The following is a 20911-nucleotide window of genomic DNA, read 5'->3' as shown; positions in this document are numbered from 1 at the left end:
GCCATCATGTCACTCAGTCACCTACCAAGCAGGGACTCTGTATGAGCCTCCTAAATGCATCCATACCACTTTAAACACCACATATTGACTCAGTCACAATCGTTCATTTTGTAGTGTACACCATACTGGGTGATTGATCTATAAAATCAATTAAACTTTTTTTGTTTACAAGGATTTCATTTTTTAGAAAACTGTATATTTTTAAACTAATCCAGTCCGTTGGCTTCCAATGCTCATGGTGACATCAGTTCATCACCATTTGTTCTTAGATGTGAACTCATAACTCATGAACTAGCTCTGTGTGATACCACTAGCTGGCTCCCAGGGAGCTAGTGGTATCACAGGTTACCTCCCAGAGGAGCCCATTAAAATAAAAGCTAGGTTTTGCTGGTAGTCTACGTCATTTATCATTTTTATTATGAGTAAAATCAATCAGATTTGGTAGGGAAAAAAGATCAAAGACTAGATTTTGAAGCCATATCAATCAGCAATAGGGCACCGCTGCCTCTGGTTTGACCTTTCACCTATAAGTACTGCTTCTCTCAAGGCCCCTGATCCTTTATAGAAATAAACAAAGAGAAATTTTACAGCTGATGGTCTCTATAGGTGATCTTTTAAAATGTGAGAATTCTGAGTTTTCACCAGTTACTCAACTTAAGTTTGTACCCTGTATGTTGATAGAAAACGCAACATCTCACACTAAAAAGGGGTGCTGGCAGCATCATGCAGAGACAGGGAAGCTGATTAGAAAAGATGGAACGATTTATGAAACTAAAATAAAAGTATGCCATAAAAACCTGTTAGAGACTCTACAAGTCACTTTGTTGAACAAAGAAAGGAAGTTTTGTTCAAACCATGTCTATGTAACCCAACCATAGTTTAAAACAACATAACTAAAGTGGGAAGATTTAAAAATTGCTGCCCTAAGGCTCTTTTCACCCAGTCTCACTAGAATGGAGACATTTTGAAACGAAACAGGAAGTTTCAGATATGCAGCTCGAATAAATAACGCTTCAAAGGAGGGAATGCTGATTTACAACACACCTTATGGGTTTTTCTTCATAGAAAAGAAACATATTACCAATACAAATAAATATATTAAAACAGAACCTAGTTTGTAGCAAAATTTGGTCTGTTTTTTCTGGCAAAAAAACTGAAACTGGAAGATTTAAGAATGATTATGAGGTAGCGGGTTCATCACATGGTGCTTAGGAATCATTAAAAGAAAATCAGAGCTCAGGCTTCAGTTTCACAGCAGTCACATGGAGCTAACCTCTGTGACTTTGGACAGCATAAAGGGAACCAGACACTGAAAGGAAGATGCTAAAGAAAGTTGCAACACACCCACAGCACCTGCTCAAATAGCGCATGCATCAAGCTGATGACTGTTGATGCAGACATAGCTGCAGTGGGCATGTCCAGATTGCCTTACTAGACAGGGTTTAGCTCAGGGCGTGGTGGGTGTCAAAGAGGCAGAGCAGCAAAAATCTCCAGCTGTTAATGAACTACATCATGGCTGCCTTTTCCTTCAACAGCTGAGATTATATTCCTGTTTCCGGAAATACAGACATGCCAGGAATCCTCCTAGTGGAACTTTAACCTGAAGAAGGCTTCTGTTTCTTTTAAACAGACGTCTAAATGTTGATGATCAGATATTTTCATTCTTATCTGAAATGATATCACTTAGAGCTTTAGATGTGTGAAATCAGTAAACTTCCCTGCAATTCTGATCATATTTAAGAGGAAAAACAATACTTTCTAACAATGTTTAAAGGTTTTTCCAAATAAGAGAAAATAAGAATAGAAAACATTGTTTTAGAAAAACTACATTAGAGATTACCTTTTTTTAGTGGGGTTTATGTATGGAATTAATCTAAAGACTAAGTTAAAAGGTGTAAAACTGCAAGGATTTTCAAAGTATAAATGCTAGATGTTGATTTTATTAGGTTAGTGGTAAATTACTTTACAATATGCTGACTCTCCAATCCTCTTCCTATTCTTTATTCTCAAAATACCTCAGATTAAGATCAGCTTAAAAAAATAAAATAAAAAGAGGATATAACACCTGCAAACTGCACCTTTTTGGTCTATTTTTGATCATGTTTCATGATTGGATTGTTTATCCCCTTCCGTTTTACTAAAAAGAAATAAAAAGGAGCACTGATTAAATATATGGTGATTATTTTTGCATTAGAACTAATAGAGCTCGTAGCTATAAGGATTAAAACTAAAAATGTCTCCCTGTATTAGCTGACAGTTTTAAAGGATTTTAATTTCAGGTGAATTAACTCAAATTATACCACAGAGACACGTGGAAATACCCAGCGAAGCTATTTATTGACAGCTGCCACATGCGCAGCAGAGACCACGATGCTTCTGCTTTAGGATCAACAGGGACAAGAACTCCATGAACCGGCATCGGAGGACGTTCTCTTAGTTTGTCCTGCAACCTACACCAGAGGCAAACTTTAAGCTCTCCAGCAAAGGCCCATCATAAATGAACTCAAGCCTTAGCTCTAAGTTCTGTTTTGATTTAGTGTTTTTAAACCAACTTTAAAGAGTCTGCATCCTGTCTAAGACTAAATTCATTTGGCAGCCTGGGGAACACTTGTGCCTCCGGAGGTTCCAATAAAAAATAAAAAAAATGGCCTAAAATAGGTTTAGCAGCTCAGTTAGTTCAACTAAAAAATAAAGAACACAAATTGTCCTTTTAAATAAATAAACACAGAGAAATGAAAGAGCCTATATAAGAAAAAAAAAGAAAGGCTTTTAACAGTGATATCTCTCTTCATAAAAAATAATGGCCGAGGGGGTATTTTTCTCGATTTATGGATCTCTGTGTAACCCTCATGAAGTCTGCTCTGTGAGCAGCAGCCCCTCCCTGTCACGTAGAACGGGTAGCCATCCCTGTTTCATGAAACGGGGATGGCTACGCAGACCGACAGTGATTTGGGGCTGGAAAAGGTCAGCAGCTTTTAGTTTAGCCTTTCTAAAGAGATGGCTAATTGGCAGAAGTGGGAGGATGCAGGGACGTTATAAAAGGAGCAGGACACGCAAGGGGAGAGGTGGTGAAGAATGGCTAAAAAAAAATTTATATTTTATAAAAAACAGATACTCAATAGTACCAAAGGCTGAATTTCTGTGTATATATGAAAGGTCTTAATAAAATAAATAAAATATTCTTAAAATGGAAATATAGGCGGAACACATCTCCACCTTTGTCGTGTTTTTGTTTTTGGTTTCATTTGATAAACTGGTCAACAAACACCCAGGGACTGTAAGCAATAAAGAGCAGTAAAAAGCAAAAGCCATGTCCTTGTTCCTGAAAAAAGGCAAATTTAAGAAAGTAGTTCTATCATTTTATGCTCTTCTTTTGAACCAGGCAGCCGTGTAAGACTTTTATATTTCAAATCTGAGATGGATCCCTTTTCTATAGAAATCCAACTTCTTTGCTTGTTTGATTAACATATTGTGATTTGTTCATTTTCTGCAATAGAAAGTCGTTAAAGTCAAATAAAATTAGGCACTTTTATAATCAATTTAAACACTCTCCTGTTTAATGTAATCCCATTTCACTTCTTTAAGCGCATATTTTTCGGTACTTTGTTCTGTAACCACAGGTGTGTTCAAAACCTTTAACTAATTAAAAGCTCTTACGGATTTCTAACTTTTAAAGCGTTTAATACGAAAAAGAAAAAAAGAAAGCTCAGCCTCTAAGAAAAAAATCCTTCGTCCTGACATTCATATTCAAACCTACTTCCTGATTTATGTAAAGTGCTGCAGATCATGTTGGGCTCAAATTATCTGCTGAAAATCACAATCAATAAGGCTGGAGGGAGGGATAAATGAAGAGAGGCTTTTTAATAGGTCCTCTAGCAGTACATAAACAAACTAGGATCTTAAAATGGACCCAGCAGTTCAGGTCTAATGTTGCAACTCTTAATATCCCAGAGTTGTTCATGTACTTTCTTTAACGTCAGTTAAAATGCAAAGAAGGGTTCTACTGGCAAATGTACCAGTTTTAGGTAAAATAATTCTAAACAAACAATCTGGTACAATAAAAACATTTTTTTTTTATCACTCTGTATCGCGTGCAACATGTCAAGGCATCAGAGCAGTTCCTTTATAATCATATGCACTGTATGTAATACTCCTATGTATTTGCTTTGAAGCTTACAAAGCTATAGTTTTAATTTAACTAGATAAACATGGACATTATGATGAAGTAATTCAGCAGGAATGTTAAAGGGACTAAAATTACCCTAAAAATAGGCCTTTCTTTTAGATGTCCGTCATCTGCTGTGGGCGGAGCTACAGAAATCAAACCTTAAATGGGAAACGAAAACAACCAGCAAATCTATAATCTACGAAACAGCTTGTTTGACATCTCCACTCTTCAATGCTAATCAGGATCGAGAACTCAAAAAGTCCAATGAATACAAAGAGGCGTTATTTACATCCTTTTTATTACAAAACTAATGGTGACTAGGATTCATCAGAAAAATTACAACTAATTCCTTTAAGTGAAAAACAGGATGACTTCTTACAGTGGGGTGATGAACACGGAGAAATATAATTCAGCTCCTAGTTTCTGCTATTTTTATTTTTAAGACGGTTTGCCCATGAGACTGAGGTCAAGCATCTGAGGTGATCTTTGATATTTCAGGATCAGCGATTAAACTGAAACCAAACTGCATTGCTTACTGTTGACGCACGGCACTCACCCGTCTGCGGCAGAACGGTAAACCTTGAGCGATGATGTTGATGCTAAATATCTTGAGCACTTTCTGAGTGGGCAATGGTTTAGCGGCGATGTCCTTGGGGTCTGCCAGGTCGAGGCCCTGGCTCTCCTTTGGGACAGGAAAAGCCTTCTCTTTCCCAGAGGCAGCATGTGGCATCTTTGTCCGAGCACCCGACGACGAGAAACGGGGAATAGGGCAATGCCTGAGCATTGCAAGGAAAACGCAGACGCACAAGAAAAACCTCTAGCCTTCTAACGGATCATGTCCCAGAAGGAGTTTGAAAAAAAAAGCTCTAAACCCTTCTGAGGATCTTCCAAGTACCATGCAGAGATCTTAAAACTGCACTTGTTGAGCTTCTACCAGCCCAGAAACTCATCCGCCCCGTTTGGATGGCACCCTTTAAAGTATCCGTCGACTGTGAGGTCACAGCGGCAGCCGAGCCAGGCGGAGCAGCTGATGTCAGAGTCTGAAAAAGAGGATGGACCGACTCAGCCTCTCCCCTCTTAGACAGGAGCAGTGGAATCTGCTCTCATGACCCCTCAGTGCTGGAATGTGAACTCCGACCGGTCTGACGCAGCACACGCGTGAGCTAGGCCATTCCTCACCGTGCTCGTTCTGTCACCCACTCTGACATCTCCAAACTGGTGACATGAGTCAGTAAAAATAGTGCCGCTTATTCCCCAAAAACAGACAGCTTACAACAAGCCCTCATCTGAACCAGCCCAGCCACCATGAGTGTTCAGACAGAAGCCAACCTTCTCTGTCCAAAGGAATGTAGGAGTCAGCAAAGAGGTTTGGGATATTTCAGTTTGGAGGTCCTAACGAGAGACACGTGCCCTTTAACGGCGACACATCTATTTAAACCTTCAGAAGAGTTTCACTTTATAATACAAAGAAAGCAGCACCACTCAATTTAGCTTTAGTAAACAAACTGGAAAAATAAAAATGAAAAACTTTTATAGGGAAAAGGCAGCAGGGAGTTTGTGATTTAGACCCAGTATGCTGGAACTTTCAAACTTTAGTCTAAATTTGACAAGAAAGAAGAGTTGGAGATAAATCTAGATTAAGGCTGAAAGACTTTTCCTAAAAAATTTTACCAAAATTGCAATATTTCCGTTATTCTTTTACACTAACCCCAAGCTTATAGATGTTTCACCCCAGGCTTTCAGTTTTTTTAAGCTTGCTTTCCCAGAATCCATTATTAATCAGGTTTACCTAAACCATTGTGTGACAAAGTGTTTACTTCTACTTGCATGTAAGGATCTGCTAATAGCTGCAACTCTCCTGCCTTTCTATGTGGCAACAAACCAACTTAAAGCGTTTTACCACCGTCTAAAGGGCTGAGGGGAGAAATTTAGTGTCTTACTCTTGTTGAATATAATATGATTAAAAATTATAACCTCTGCGACAAAAAAAAATTGTATTTTGTTAAATTGTGATTATATTGCAAATGCAATTACCTGCCCAGCTAAAATTTTAATGCAATTAAAAATGGATTGAATGGAAAAAAAATGGAAATGTTATGTTCCAGCAAACATTTTCAGGTTTACTGGTAACTACAGACTTTAGCCTTATATTCACACATCCACTATTGCGACCAGAATGTATTAATATTTTTGCTAACTTATGATTACAAAATACATCATATTAAATATTTTTAATAAAAATCAGTGTCATGTTCAAGGAAACAAAACAGATTAAGGCTGAAAGTTAAAAAGAGAAAGAGGCAAAAAATAATAATTTAAAAGTCCATTAAGCAAATGTAAAAGCTGCAGAATGCATATAAATAATAAACAAATAATAGGAAGGGTGCCCTTAGAGCTCAGGAAGCTGTTCAAAGAGCTACATTTAACCAAGTAGATAGCATCTACTGACACTTGTGGACATCAATTTAGCCAAGTGCATTTTAGGCAAGAAAACAATGGATTTTCCTTGTTTTTCACTCTCCAACTCTCACCCTGCAGATGATTTAGGACTATAGTGAGGATGCCTTGGACCACATGGCTGAGGTGAAGACTCGTGGTTCTGTTGCTTTTGTTTATTCCTTAGTGTCAACATGAAGCATTTGAATGCTTTTTAACCAGTTTTTAAGTCCAGATGCATGTATTGTAATACTACTCTGGATCAATGTGCAGGAATTTTACTTTACACAGTTGTTCAATTCTTATTGGATAAGAAGTAAACCTTAGAGCAACACTTGTCTGTATGTGTAATTATGAAAGTTTCTTTAACAATTTCCTTCACATTTAAGTTTGAAATCAGTTATTAAAAGAACTAAAAAAAAAAAGGATGCATTTACATTTGTTTTCTGTTTGCTTTGTCGTGGAATAAGGATGAAAAAAGAAGCTAGGAAGACATTCCTAGATGGAAGTATGCTAGGTTTTAATGAGCTCCCACTGTGTTTACAGCTTTCTGTTCTGAAGAGGGTGCTGGCATCGTGTCCTAAATGAAAACAAAACTCAGCATTTGTTTTGGTTGTTTCTGAGGAGCAGGTGGGAATGTTTAGCTCTGTTACATTTGACAGAATAAAAAAACAAATTCAAAGACCTGCTACTACTGTTGTCATATGAATGCAGGATAATGGCTATGTTGATTAACTAACTTCTTCAATAGACACAGATTCTGCAGCAGAAATGGAGATAATTTTCACAACAAAACATTTTCATTTCCAAAACAATAACAAAATTATAGCTTTGAATATTAAATTACACCAATATTGATCTGATAGCGACAAAAATCATGCGTACTTTTATCACTCAGAGAGGAATGTTAGAAAAGCCTCAATCAAGTTATATTACTCAGAGACAGACACAGTTACAAAAATAGGTATGATAATAACTGACCAATGGGTAACATAAACTTTAAACAGAAGTGGAGTATTTCTATCAGCATGCTAATAATAAAGATTTTAGATGCTGGCAGATATATTCCGATATATTTCCTTTTTTGGCGGATATTGGACCGATATAAATATGGGATTGGGACATCTAGAAATAGTAAGCCATTACTCAAGAAAATCAGATTAAGACCATAGTCCTGTGATCACAACTTTTGCAATCCAAGAAAAGAAATCAAATTGCTGGAAAAAAGGAGGACATCTAGACCCACAATACACCATAAATTCACTAGTAGTTTCTCAGAAACAGGTTCTATGATACAAATTCTTGGTTCCATATAGAGCTACAGAATTTATGTGGACAATTTCCATCATAACTTTTATGAGGAAATGTAGTTAAGCAATTATGGTGTTCTAGAAGTTGCTTAACCTTACATTACAAATACAACAAGCCTTTGTCACATTAAGACTGAGAACCCATAAAAATGTAAATCTGTTGTTGTGCTTTATGTTTTCGTACCACTATTTTATTATAAAATCAATAATAGGAGCCTAGAAGCAAACAATGAATCAAATAAAATCAAAATGACAAAATTTAAAGGAGACTTTAATAACAGTTCAATGTCTCCCTCTAGTGTCCATTACCGGGATATCACCACCACACTAGAATTTCTAAATTGAAATAACACTAAAATATTAGCAGGAATACCTGAGCTGAGCCGTGGCTTAAAAGTTGGACACAAACCAAGAAGTAGTTCTTATATTTTTATATGATTACAAACCCTAAAGGAACCCAATATTACTTATAAATTATATCCAACTTCGAGCCAGCTGTAAATGTGCAAACTTTATCCCCACAGAGGTAAGTGCAACCAAAAAATGTTTTTGCCAACTGATATGTATATATATATATATATATATATATATATATATACACACATACATATTTTTGCCTTAATAATCATGGACACCACAAGGCTTACTCCTGAAAATACATATCCTAGTCATATTCAAGTTGTTTCTAGTTCAAGTACGTATTAGTAACATGTTCAAACCATCAGAGCTGATAGAATCCGTTTGTTTCTAAAAAATCTCATAGGCAATAGGAGAGGGAGAGAGACGAAAACACTCAGTAGTCACATTTGTATGTACAACACTGAGACAATGATTTGCAGGAGCCATGTGGAAATATTTTAGCTTGCATGGCTAATGGTCTCAAAACAGTCTGAATTTATTTCTTTGACTTCATGAAATGAGCCTCATCATTCACCTTCTCTGACTGGTTCAGTGAGTTTTGCATGTCGTGCTGTGACTCTGTTAAGCTTGGTCTTTACAGTGCACGTCCCTCTAGAGTCAGCAAGAATATTTGGTACCAGTTGGGGGCGGAGGATCTCATACCGCCCTATGCAGGAAAAGTCAAGAATAGTGTTGTACTAGCGTTGGTGTGGTTTTTTATGCATCTATTTTTTTCCTTTTTTGTTTTGTTTTACAGTTTATTTACATGAATCCCTCCTGCCAGGTTAAATTAACTACCCACTGCTTATTGACCTTATTAGTTGTTGGGTATGCCTAAAGGTTGGAGTAAATTAAGAACTTACTTTCCTGCTTACATCACGATTGTAAAAATACGTATTTGTAAAAAAATGTCTAATCCAAGGACATGTGGGTGGTGATACAGCAGGTGTATTATCATGAAAGCAAGACTTCAGGTAATTGTTCACTTTGTTAAAACAATAGATCAAGTGGCACTAATGAAAGAATGAAAGAACCAAATAAACCAATAAGTCTGTATTCACACTAAGTTGAAAGTACTTGATTCTCTGATTTATGCTGTCTTGCATATGTTTTTTTTTCTTATTTTCCTATCTGAAACTCTTAAAGAAAGAAGATAACCTCATCACTTTGACATCACACTGCCTACTTCAAGTTAAAGAAACAGTTAGGAACAGAATGGATTCCAAATTCTTTTGATGTTTTTTTTTTTTGGAAAGCCGAGTATGACAAAAAACCCAAACAACAAAAATATAAGCAGAAAATATAGGGTTAAAAAATCATTATAGATTTCTGTTGGTATAATTATATTATATACATTATTAGTATATCACATTTCATCAACCTTTAAGTGTATTAGAACCTGGACAGAACAGGGCATTCTGTCTTTTCTTTAACTACGAAACTTTCACTTCTAATTTATAGACTGGCTTAGCTCATCCTGAGTTATATCTGTAGTTATGCTGCTAAAGGTTTAACCTTAAACTCTGTATTCTCTGTTTTTGCTCTTCACAGAAGCTAAACTTGGCGTTTGTTTGATAACTAGGATCAAATGCAAAGCATGCAGTTAATTTTAAAGCTGTATGATTGAACTGACTTTATTTGCGCTGTGCCTTGAAATGGGATTTATAAATTAGTCCTAAATAAATAATCTGTGGAAGATAGAGTAAGTCAGCAAAAGCTGCTATGTCCTCATGAATACACTTATTTCAAAACTAATAGTATGAGTCACAATTTATGACCAAAACATTAACCACAATAATTTGCCAACACCATTATTTGTAAATGATCTATATTATTCTGTATTTTTCCCCCTATACTTTGAACATAAAAAACACTAACTCTTCTCTACAGTAAACTGTTTGAGGAGAGGACCGAGGTGCAGTCTGCAGCTGTACTTGGAATAAACTGTAGGATTTGATTAATTAAACGGATTACATGTAATTTAAACTGGAGCCTATTTACTGCTATAGAGTCAAAAAAGTAATGTGAAGATGATGTAGCAAAGCATTTTGCTAACGCTTTCAGGCCATGTTTCAGGCCACTAGATGGTGCTGCTACCATAAATAAGGTCCACTGGAGGACAGCTGGTGATGGACTTTCTCAGAAGTTGTATGCATTTTCTTAAAGACACTGAAACGAGGTAACTGACAGCGTTCTGGATTAGTTTCACAAACACAATATGCTGCAGTGTTCTTGCATCCAAACTCAGGGACTCTCTATCCGCTGAATATTAGTTACCAATGGAAACCAGAGTGACTTTAACAGCGATGCTTACCTCCTTTCTGGAAGAACTTTGGTGTACACATCCCGAGTCCTGATTATTACTGGGGGCAGAGACATTGTTCCTGACAGAGAGTGAGGGCAACCCTTCTTTGCCTTCTCCCCCCTCCTCCTCTTCCTCCTCCCTCCCACTCTCTGCTGAATGTTCAAATTCATCACTATCTTGGTCCATTTCCTCGTCATCCTCCTCCTCCTCCTCTTCTTCCTCCTCCTCTCGCTCCTCGCCCTCCTCCCTCCCCTCCGGCCTCCCCCGTTCCTCCCCTCCCTCTGTCCTCTCCTCCGTTTCCTCCTCTTCTTGGTGGCTGCTGCTGTTGTTGTTCTCCTCCTCCTCCTCCTCCTCTTCCTCCTCCTCGTCGAGGGGTGGCTGGCCTCGAAGTTGCCTTTGCTCTGTCCCCCACTGCCACCGGGCTCCTTTCCCTTCCCTAGTAACTTCACTTAGTGGGCATCTTTGGCCTTCCTCCCCCTCTTCCTCTCCCAGAGGGCCGTTGCTTGCTCCCGACTCACCGGGTGCCCACGGTTGCTCTCCATCGCCATCAGCCTGAGATGCCTCTGGCTGTGGAGAGCCAGAGAAAAACAAGAACACGGGCAATAATCCAATGAGAAAAATCTGTTTTTTATACTTTCCGTTGCACAGATGGGTCTACTGATTCTGGAGCCTCACCCTCTGCTGCAGCTCGGCTTCCTCGACCACCCGGTTGATGTGCTCATCCTCATCGCCGTCTTCTGCTGCCTGCTGTGGTGCCCGGGTCGTAGAGGAGGCGTTACCTCGCGCGGTCTGACCCCCTAGCCCTCGACTGCGCCTGCTGCTGCTGCCCCCCGACAGCAGATCCTGGTTCATTTCCAAAAGCCAGCTTGCTACCTCCTGGACCTTCGCTAGGCTGTCTGAGGAGGGGAAGGGCTTGGCATTCTGCAAAAAATGCACAAAAAAACAAATGCAAACAGTTATGTTCCTCATTTTTTGTTAGCTTGTGTATAAGAATACAAGAAGTGCCCATCAAGAAAATGATTTAGATTTAAAAACATTGGATTCTTCTATGTTGTTGTGCTAGAATCTGGCATCTGAAACTTTAACGTCTTTAGAGCACAAGTGTTTGCACTATGTCTGCAGTCACTGGTTAACTACATTCAAGCTAATGCTTCCAGTCATAGCTGACTGCTTGTCTGTGCCCATCAAAAGCTTCTTGGTTATAAAAAATTATTCATCTCTTTAATAATGGCAATAATCCTAAAGAGGATTTAAGTACAATACGGTTCATCTAGATTATCATAAATAGATCAGAGGCCTTCTAAAAGAACTCATTGGGAAGCATTTGCATGTTGTACTTTAGACAAGACAATACCCAGGAGGTTCAGATGAGCCGACAGCAGACACAAAGTCACTGTAGGCTTTTTAAAGCTACTGAATGCACTCTTCAGTTAGAAACGTTTCAGAATAGAGCAAATTTTAGGGAAAGTTTTAAACTCAAGTTTGATTGATTTACACTGCTCCTGCATGAATTAACATGCAGAACAAATCAATTTTCCTTTAACCAGTTCACAGTCAAGCAATATTTTTTACTTTCTATTTTCACTTCAAAGGTTGGAGAAATTTCTACCCAAGAGCCATTATTCACATATTCAGCCTTTACATTTTTAATACAGTCATTATAATTGCTTCATTCTTTTTATTATTTTTTAATGCTGGGACACATACTTTATGCTATTCATATATTCATTCGATCTGAGCCAACTGCATCTAATAAATGCTAAATTTAGCTGTAGAATTGCTTTAACACTTTATGAAAACTTTGCCTTTTTAATTTGAAATGTTGCTAGATTACCAAACAGAAAAAAAAAAAACTTAAAACATATGTAGGCTGTATAGGGAATAGGACAACTTCTAAAAGGTGTCATTCTGTATTGCATTAAAGCACATTAATAATGATAATAAGAATTGCAATATTAAGAACATCTCAAACTACTACAAACAACTCCATTTAAAGAAATTAAGTTGTTTTTTTTCCTGAAATAGCACTCAGGAAAAAATTAGATACACCAAGATACAAAGAAACCATCTCATAATTCGATATGAACCAATATCTTGGCTGATATTGATAAACAACAATATCACCTATATGGTAAACATCATAAATTTACCTATAAAATATATATGTAAATAGCTCTGTATTCATTGCCAACACAAGCAAAAAAAAAAAATCCCCCAAATCCGCTGATATCAAGTTTAGATTATATTCTCAAAGTATTTTCTCAAGCATCCAAGTTATTACAAATCCGGTCCTGGTGTATAAATCAAGCACCTTGCCATGCAGCAATTGTTTTTATGAATGTTTATTAAAGAATGGGTCATTCTCAGAAAATCAGTGAATTCCTCTGTGGTACTTTGATTAGATTCTTCCTAAATCCGACATTTTCCACTGTCAGCTGTCAGTGGAATTATAAAAAAAATGGAAGTGATCGGGAACAGGGAGAAAGCTGGGAAGAGGTAGGCCATCTAAACTGATGGAGCCTGGGCAGCAGAGCTTCAACTTCATCAGGTAAGTGTTAAATGCAAACTTGTTAGCATGGGCAGAACTGATGTTCAAAGCAGGCGCAAATTGATTTGATTTGGTGTGAGGTTCCATAACGCTACTTAAAGCAGATTTTACATAGAAGTTAAACCAAGCGAAGCTTGAGAACTTCTTGATAGAGCATAAGAATGGACTAAAACAAATTTTTCTTTTGAATACAAAATGTCTGGATATCTTTTTATATTTTGGTATAATAACTACTTTTATCCTTTAGCTGCTCTTTCAGCTAAAGGCAATTTTTATTCTCTGAAGTAAAGTGAACGATGAATCGATTACTTAATTAGCTGAAGATTATTTCAATAATCGATTAATCCAATTACAATTTCAGCCTTACTAATGTAAGTGCACTATAAATGGGCTAATATGAATAATTTTTAATATTTTTAAAATAATCATTAACTCTGTGGCTTAGAGCTTAAAGCCACCCACAGTGCCAGTAGCTGAAAGCAATTTGCTTATTAAAATGGGGCGGATAGAACCTGTTTGCAAGTATTATCCTTCACAATCATTCTAGATCCTGTGCAACATGCCCACTTACTGCACAGGTGCTCTTTATTTGAATTCTTCATAGATAAGCCCCCCAGTGCGCAGGGGTTGCCAACGTTTTATTGTCACTTTCTACAGTCCTCCTTACGCCATGTTTAGTTTAGTTTAGTTTATTTAGGATCCCCATTAGCTGTAGCAAGCTACAGCTATTCTTCCTGGGGCCCAACAACAAAACATGAAATAAAAAATTACAAATTAAATAAAATTATGTGGACATTAAAACAACATCTCCCATAGTCTATACATATACATATATACATACACACATATACATATTAGGGTTGTCAAAAGTATCGAAACTCAAAAAAGTATTGATTTTGAAATGTTGTATCCGGATACAATACTCGTTTTTAAAAGTATCGATACAGTGCCGTCACCAGTGGCACCTAAGCAGTCATTCATCTAAAGTGCAGAATAGAGGAAAATTCACTTTCTGAACACTGTGTGATTGAATAATTCTACGCACTTTTCAGTTTCAGACTTATTTGAGAATTATTTTTGTTTCTTAACTGGTTTGGCTAGTGTCATTGTTATGTGTGCAAAGCATAGCCAAGGAAGGAACACTTCATTTGAATTTTATAAGTTTTTTTTTATCAAGCTTGCTTAATATTGTGCACAGCATACAACCTTTATTGTGTTTATTTATTGTATTTTATTTATTAATGAAAATATTTCTGTAGACTTTTGGAGTCTTTGTTTTTATCCTTGTGGTATAGAAAATGGTATCGAGTATCGAATATTTTCCTTAGTATCGTATCGAGTTGAAAAGTTTAGTATCGTGACAACCCTAATACACATACATATATACCCATATACATACACAGAAACAATCCAAACTAATCAAAACAAACTACAAAGCACAGCAAGTGAAGAAGACAGTCCTAATCGTGTTTTACCTCTATATTTAATAAATGTTCTTTCAACGATTTTTTAAATTTCCTTAAATCAGTTATCAGTTTAATGTAATTTGGCAGTAAATTCCATGCTTTCATACCTCTATACATAGCAGTTCTTTTTAAAGCATTTGACTTTGCTTTAGGCAAACTAAAGTTTCCTTCATGCCTATTCATGTATTCGTGATTCTCCGAACTAAAAGTAAGGCTAAAAGTAAGGTTTGTAAATAAAATATAAAATATGTGACCTGTAGGTCAGCTCAAAAACAGTTTGTAGTGAGCTTCGTGGAATGGATGTCTATTGCCAAGCAGCTGCATCTGAACCATATGTCACCAAATGCAAAGCAAAGTGTCAGCTGTGGTGTTGTAAAACAGGTCACCGTCGGACTGGAGTGATGAATCATGTTTTGCCATCTGGCGATCTGATGGACCAGTTTGACAGTAGCCAGGAGAAAAGTACTTGTCTGACTGTACTGCACCAAATATAAAGATCAGTTGGGGGGTGGGGGTAGTACTGTAAGTTGTTTTTTTTGTTTTTTTTTCCAGGAGTCAGTCTTAACCTCCCAAGTTGTTTCACCGTCTTTCACGTCTTAATTGCAAAGATTCTAATAAGATGGCCCATAATGGCTCGGTGGGTGATCGTTACATGTGTGCGCCAATGATTCAAGAACTTAATTACCCTTTAAGAAAGTTTAAGGCCTTTACCTCTATGGCAGGCAGGCAGGCAGGCGGAAATAAAAGCGGTTCACAAGTCTGCCGCAGCTTTTTACAGACATCTGCTTTTTATTCATGCTTTTAGTTTTAACAACATTAATCAGAGTCAGAGTAGGCCACAAGAATACAACCCCCTTAAGATTTAACTACACCCATCACATATTTCATATACTAGTCCTATTGAGTTTACTAGTTCTGCACATATTGTTTTTTTCTTTTTAAACACCCATAATTGAATGATGAATGTCAATTATTCTTACTCTAGTAGAGTCAAAGTGGACCAACAGTGAAAAACGCTGCTGGAGATGCTGAAGGGTTTTTGTCTGGGCAGAAAACACAGGAGGCCAGTTATCACGTCTGCACTGCAGTGTGCAAAGGAAATGTAGCAGTGCTCTCACAGCAAATTGAGTGTTGCAGATAAGCCTTGCTTCCTGTGAGAAGTATTGTTAACATCTTTGTGTTAATAGGAGCACCCCATGTATGTCTAGTATGATCTTCAATATTTGCTACTTAGTAGGTTGACAGAAACAGAATAGACATCTGATTTTGTGATTCTTAAGTTTGCGTGTAACTGCCCAGAAACTCAGAATCTATGCTTTTGTGAAGACTGAGAGATCAGATTACATTTTTAAAAATAAATCTCAAATGTATTTTTCTTTTTCATTTTAATTAAGTAAAAGGATGAGCAGTCTTGAGGAAGAAAATTAAAATGCAAATGGATGATTGATTACTAATTTTATTTATGAGTCATGTAATGCAGCCAGCTTCTTAAAATGAAAAAGCATTTCTGAAAATGCTTCTTCATTTTCAAATTTTACATTTCAAATTGAATTTTGGTATGTATTTGCTGGGGTACAATTTGAAAAATAAATCTCAAATGTATTTTTCTTTTTCATTTTAATTAAGTAAAAGGATGAGCAGTCTTGAAGAAGAAAATTAAAATGCAAATAGGATGATTGATTACTAATTTCATTTATGAGTCAAACAATGCAGCCACATTGTTAAAATGAAAAAGCATTTCTGAAAATGCTTTTTCATTTAAAATATGGTAATGATTTGCTTCCATATTTGTCAAGCTGCTGCCTACCTTTGTGAAGAGCGACAAAGGCTAATACAAAGTGAATCCAGCAGAATTTTTTTTTTAATACCCAGAATGGGTGAAAAGAGTTGAATAAACTTTTGGCACTCAAAATGGTATTAGTGCCTATTTGTCGGTACTCGATGGATCAATATCGGTGCAACACTAGATTATAGCATTATAGTGAGGCTGTAAAATTAGCAGCAATTTTATAGATTTATCAAATAAAGATACTAACATTAAATGTACCCACTGATCAGACGAGAGATTAAATCGCAGCTTAAAATGAACAATTTCCACTACTAACCCACAATAAGAGTCGACAGGGAAACAGAACCCCAGCACAGCAGGGTGCATTTACTCTGCTGGCTCGCTCCGCTGATCAAGAACAATGACAGCTTTTACAGAGATTTTTACTTCCGGGCAAATTATGTCATTTAGTAGCACAATTGTGCGGATCGAGAAGATTTTTTTAAGTCAGTCTGGACAATCTTTTAAAACTAGGGCTGCAACTAACGATTATTTTGCAAATCGATTAATCTGTCGATTGTTTGGATAGCAAAAGGTACTTTTTACAAAATTAAGGAAAAATTAAAAATAAAACTTTTCCACTTGAGGAGTTCTGGATAGAACATATTAACAGGTAAAAAGGGTTTGTTTTTTAATCTTAAATACAAAATGTTTTTCATATTTTATTTACAATTTTAGTATAATTACTGCTCTGGGTATCTGTCAGCTAAAGGCAAGTATTAGAGTCTATACTCCAGTTAACGATTAATCGCTTGCTAAATTAGTTGATGATTATTTCAATAATTGATTCATCCTGATTAATCTCAGTTAATTGTTTCAGCTTTAGATGGCACCATAAACAAATCCTCCATCACCCTCCATCATTCTACTCACAACAAAACACTTCGTAACCCATTGAACTCATGCCATCCTTGCACTAAATATATCAACTATTTCATTCATCTTGTGGGTAGACTCAAGTAACCTAGATGTATAATCTTACTTCACTTCTTAATTAAGTCAAAACATTCCTAAATTCACATCCTCTCTTCCTGCATTTGGTAAGCAATCACACAGCAAGCAAACCCTTCAGGGACACAGCTAACCATACCAAGAACGGCTGTTGTAACCATGCCAGGGTATGGTCCTCTCTAGATGTTCACAACAGCAGTCCAGGTAAGTGACTCTGGCACAATAGAAAGTCTTCCAAAGGTTTGGTCTGAAAAATATACAAAACCATTGTAGAACTATAATAATAACCCACAACCCCTCCTTAGATGGCAAAACATGTTTTCTATACAAGGTGTACAGAAAACATGACCAGCAGCTGTTGCAGTTTTTCTCCACATTACCTTTGAAACACCAACAAAAACATTGTAATCTCATGTTCAGCATATGGGTGCGTACCAATCGGCAAGAATCTCAGCGAGATTTGTGAACGTTGAAGGAAAACAAAGATGGTTGCTCCAGTTTAAGCTGGATTACCTTCCTCATTCCTTTAAAAACGAGCATAACGACTTGATTTTTTTTTTTTTTTTGCCTTATCAGATTAGTAATAGGTTAAATACAGAATAATTTTGCAATGAAGTCGGGATTTAATTTTTTCAGCAATGAGAGTTTAAATGACTGGTAGAACAAATATTGTGAAGCCTCTCCCTAACCCAAACTGTGACAAATAAAGGAACAACAATGCTGTTTGTTGCTTCGAATATCCACAACCCACTTCACAAGTATAGAAAGAAATGTTGAGGATGCGCACATTCATTAACTTCTCCAGTTCACAGCAGGAGCCTTGACCTTGAAGGGAAAGTCACTGGTTCCTTTGTAAGGCCTCTCCTCCCATTTGGTCTACAGTCCCGGTGCTGCTGTGGTGGGAAGCATTAGACCTATCTCAGATTGCACAGCCCCCTCTCTGGGGACTGCTAGTCCATAGCAGTGAGCTTAGAAAAGGAAGGCTATGAATAGCTGAAATTTCTCTGGCTTTTACTGGATCGACCAGGATTCTGCAATCAGTGTCCTTAACACAGCTTGAGAAGAGCTTGTTGTTGTTTCTCAGACAAGATATGAAATGTCTGGCATCGATAAAAAAAAAAATAAATAGCACATAACACTAACGGGGAATAAAAAAAATACAAAAACTATTCCTTTACTGAATACTAGAAAGTATTTTAAATTGTGTTTTGCTGCAGCAGACTGAGGGTTTAATTGTTGCTACAGATGTACCAGAGCATGAATGCACACATTTCATTCATCGGTCTCTATTCTTAGTCCAGCAAGAGCTGTGAAGTGGGCAGAAATAGCTTTGCAAAAATGGGGTGGGCAGGTGTGAATGCACGTCTCCTTACACAAAACATCTGCAAGCAAACACAGAAATCCGCATTAAGAGTCATTAGAATACTAAAAGAAAGATAAATGCTTCGGCTCCAACCAGATATAAAGCCTTATTCATATTTAGGAAAAGTATTAAGGATAATTAAATTAATGTGAGACACGAGGTCCAATCTTTCCAGGAATTAACGGCCCTCATCTAATACACTACAAACCAATTCCTTCATCATCATCATAAAATAAAGTATGCTGATGAATATTTTATGAAAAAATGGACGGTATGATCCTTAATCTTACTTTAAGAGCACTCGTTAACTGACCTCTTTCATCTTTAAAAGAGGAAATAAAGGCATTATGTCAATATGATTACGGTAAGAAAAATTAATTGGCTGATTTAGGCTATATGTGATAAAACTATGTGGGAAAAGATCAAAGATTTGGTTAGATATGTCATTGTATAAAAAGATTAATAAAACAAATTAACTTTGGTATTGATGTTAATATGTTTATTGGACATGTTATGTCTAGCACTTGGGATTGTAAAAAAAATTTGATAGGTTCAAAAAATAAATTTTCAAAGATGCTAATTTCAGTCGAATAAAATAGAATTATGGTGCAAAGAACCATTTTAAATCAATCTATGGCTGCCCAAAGATACTTTGAAACACAAGGGTCATCAAAGCAGTCTTATGAGATGCAACTAATAGTAATTTAAGCAGAATTCAAGTTTTCTGATCCCGCTAGAGAGGAGAGGAATAAGTCTTAGCCTAAGGGATAAATTATCAAATTTATTAATTTATACATTTCTAACAGATTGATGGTACGAGGTTTAGTGATTTGGAACCATAAAAGCTACATGCACAGGAATGTTTTTTGAATTATCTTAGATAACTAGAGGACACAAATTAAAGATGGCTGGATATAGCAAACACTGCATGTTCTCAAAGCAAATGGTGGTTAGCAATGGAAAGAGTGGGAGACTACTAAAGACCAAACCAAGAAATCTTAGTGATAAAACAACAATGTTCTGCATTTTCAACCCTTTCAACATGTGTCAATAAAGACATTTCATTTGAAAAATTTAAGGTGTAGTTGAGGATATGGAAATAAGCGGTCCTCCTAATTGTCAATCATTTTGGTGAAATGTTTATGTAAGGCCGCCCTACGTGCTAATCCCGATTTTCACTTACTGGTGGCGAGTCTGACATCTTGGAAAAAACGCAAATCTTCTTTAGGAAAGTAAGCTTGTATAAGCGATGCAAACAGTAACCTTTAAACACAAAGTGCACAAGGGGTGTAAATAATAATAGTTTTGTATCGATCCATCGATCCAACAGCCGACGATCCGATGCATCGACACGTCCGCAAGACTATGGATTCATGTTTTTTTTATCCATTTGCTCCTGGGCGTAATTCTCACTCCCGTGCTGCGGTGGCGCTAAACCTATTTTGCTCTCCTACCTCACTTCCTGGTTATACTCTTACAAGCAGTGTGTTGCAATAAGCTTGACACAGACATTTTTGATTTATGCCCAATATTGAAGCGTGGTCTGTGCTACACGCTGTGGGTCTAGATACGGCCAAGGCGATGAGGAAGTGGGGGCGAGTTTGTCCGAGAACGGAGGGACGTGAGGGCCAAAAAGAGCGGGGATCCAGGTGGAAAAAGGATCCCAGCGTTCTCACCTACCTCGCTCTTCTAGCGGGCCAAACTTTACGAGTTGTTTTCCGCAATTTCGTTCATAAAAACAAAACAAGCCGGCCCCCTGTCTGCGGCACTGTCTGCGCTCACCTACAATTTGGGAGAAGTGCAGCAGAGCGTCTGCAGAGGGGGCGGGAACGTCTGGAGCCAAGGTATTTCATTGCACTGATTTTGTGCAGTATTTTTTGATGCAAGGCCTTTCAGAATCTATAACGCAGGGGCATTATTAGTTTTCAGTGAATGAGGTTTTAATAGGAATAGGTGGAGTACAACTTTGCTACTTCTGTTATATGCTGTTGTGTCTAAAATAAAATGCATAACAATATTACAGCTTTCATTGATTAATTTCAAATTTGACAATTAAACATTGTCTAGCCCAGTGGTTCCCAAAGTGTGGGGCGCGCCCCCTAGGGGGGGCGCAATGCCATTGCAGGGGGGGCGCGGG

At 37.2% G+C, this 20911-nt stretch overlaps 1 protein-coding gene across 2 annotated transcripts in view; it reads right to left on the bottom strand.

Annotated features, from left to right (window-relative positions):
* The window catches only part of fbxw7 (F-box and WD repeat domain containing 7), a 116660-nt gene that overhangs the window by 63301 nt on the left and 32448 nt on the right, over positions 1–20911 (bottom strand). Inside the window, exons 2-3 of one of the 2 annotated variants that reach the window (XM_015383876.1) lie at positions 11294–11539; positions 10628–11185 (exon numbers count right to left, since the gene is read on the bottom strand). In XM_015383876.1, coding sequence (XP_015239362.1) covers positions 10628–11185; positions 11294–11470 — 735 coding nt within the window. In that variant the 5' untranslated portion in view covers positions 11471–11539. Of the gene's footprint in view, positions 1–4724; positions 5099–10627; positions 11186–11293; positions 11540–20911 lie in introns of those variants that run through there. The other variant, XM_015383877.1, reaches the window with a different exon arrangement.

The sequence above is a fragment of the Cyprinodon variegatus genome, unplaced genomic scaffold (genome assembly GCF_000732505.1).
Source record: "Cyprinodon variegatus isolate N-32 unplaced genomic scaffold, C_variegatus-1.0 Scaffold296, whole genome shotgun sequence".
Taxonomy (NCBI): Eukaryota; Metazoa; Chordata; class Actinopteri; order Cyprinodontiformes; family Cyprinodontidae; genus Cyprinodon; species Cyprinodon variegatus.
The sequence above is the reverse complement of the archived record's forward strand: the minus strand, read 5'-3'. Positions and strand labels throughout refer to the sequence as shown.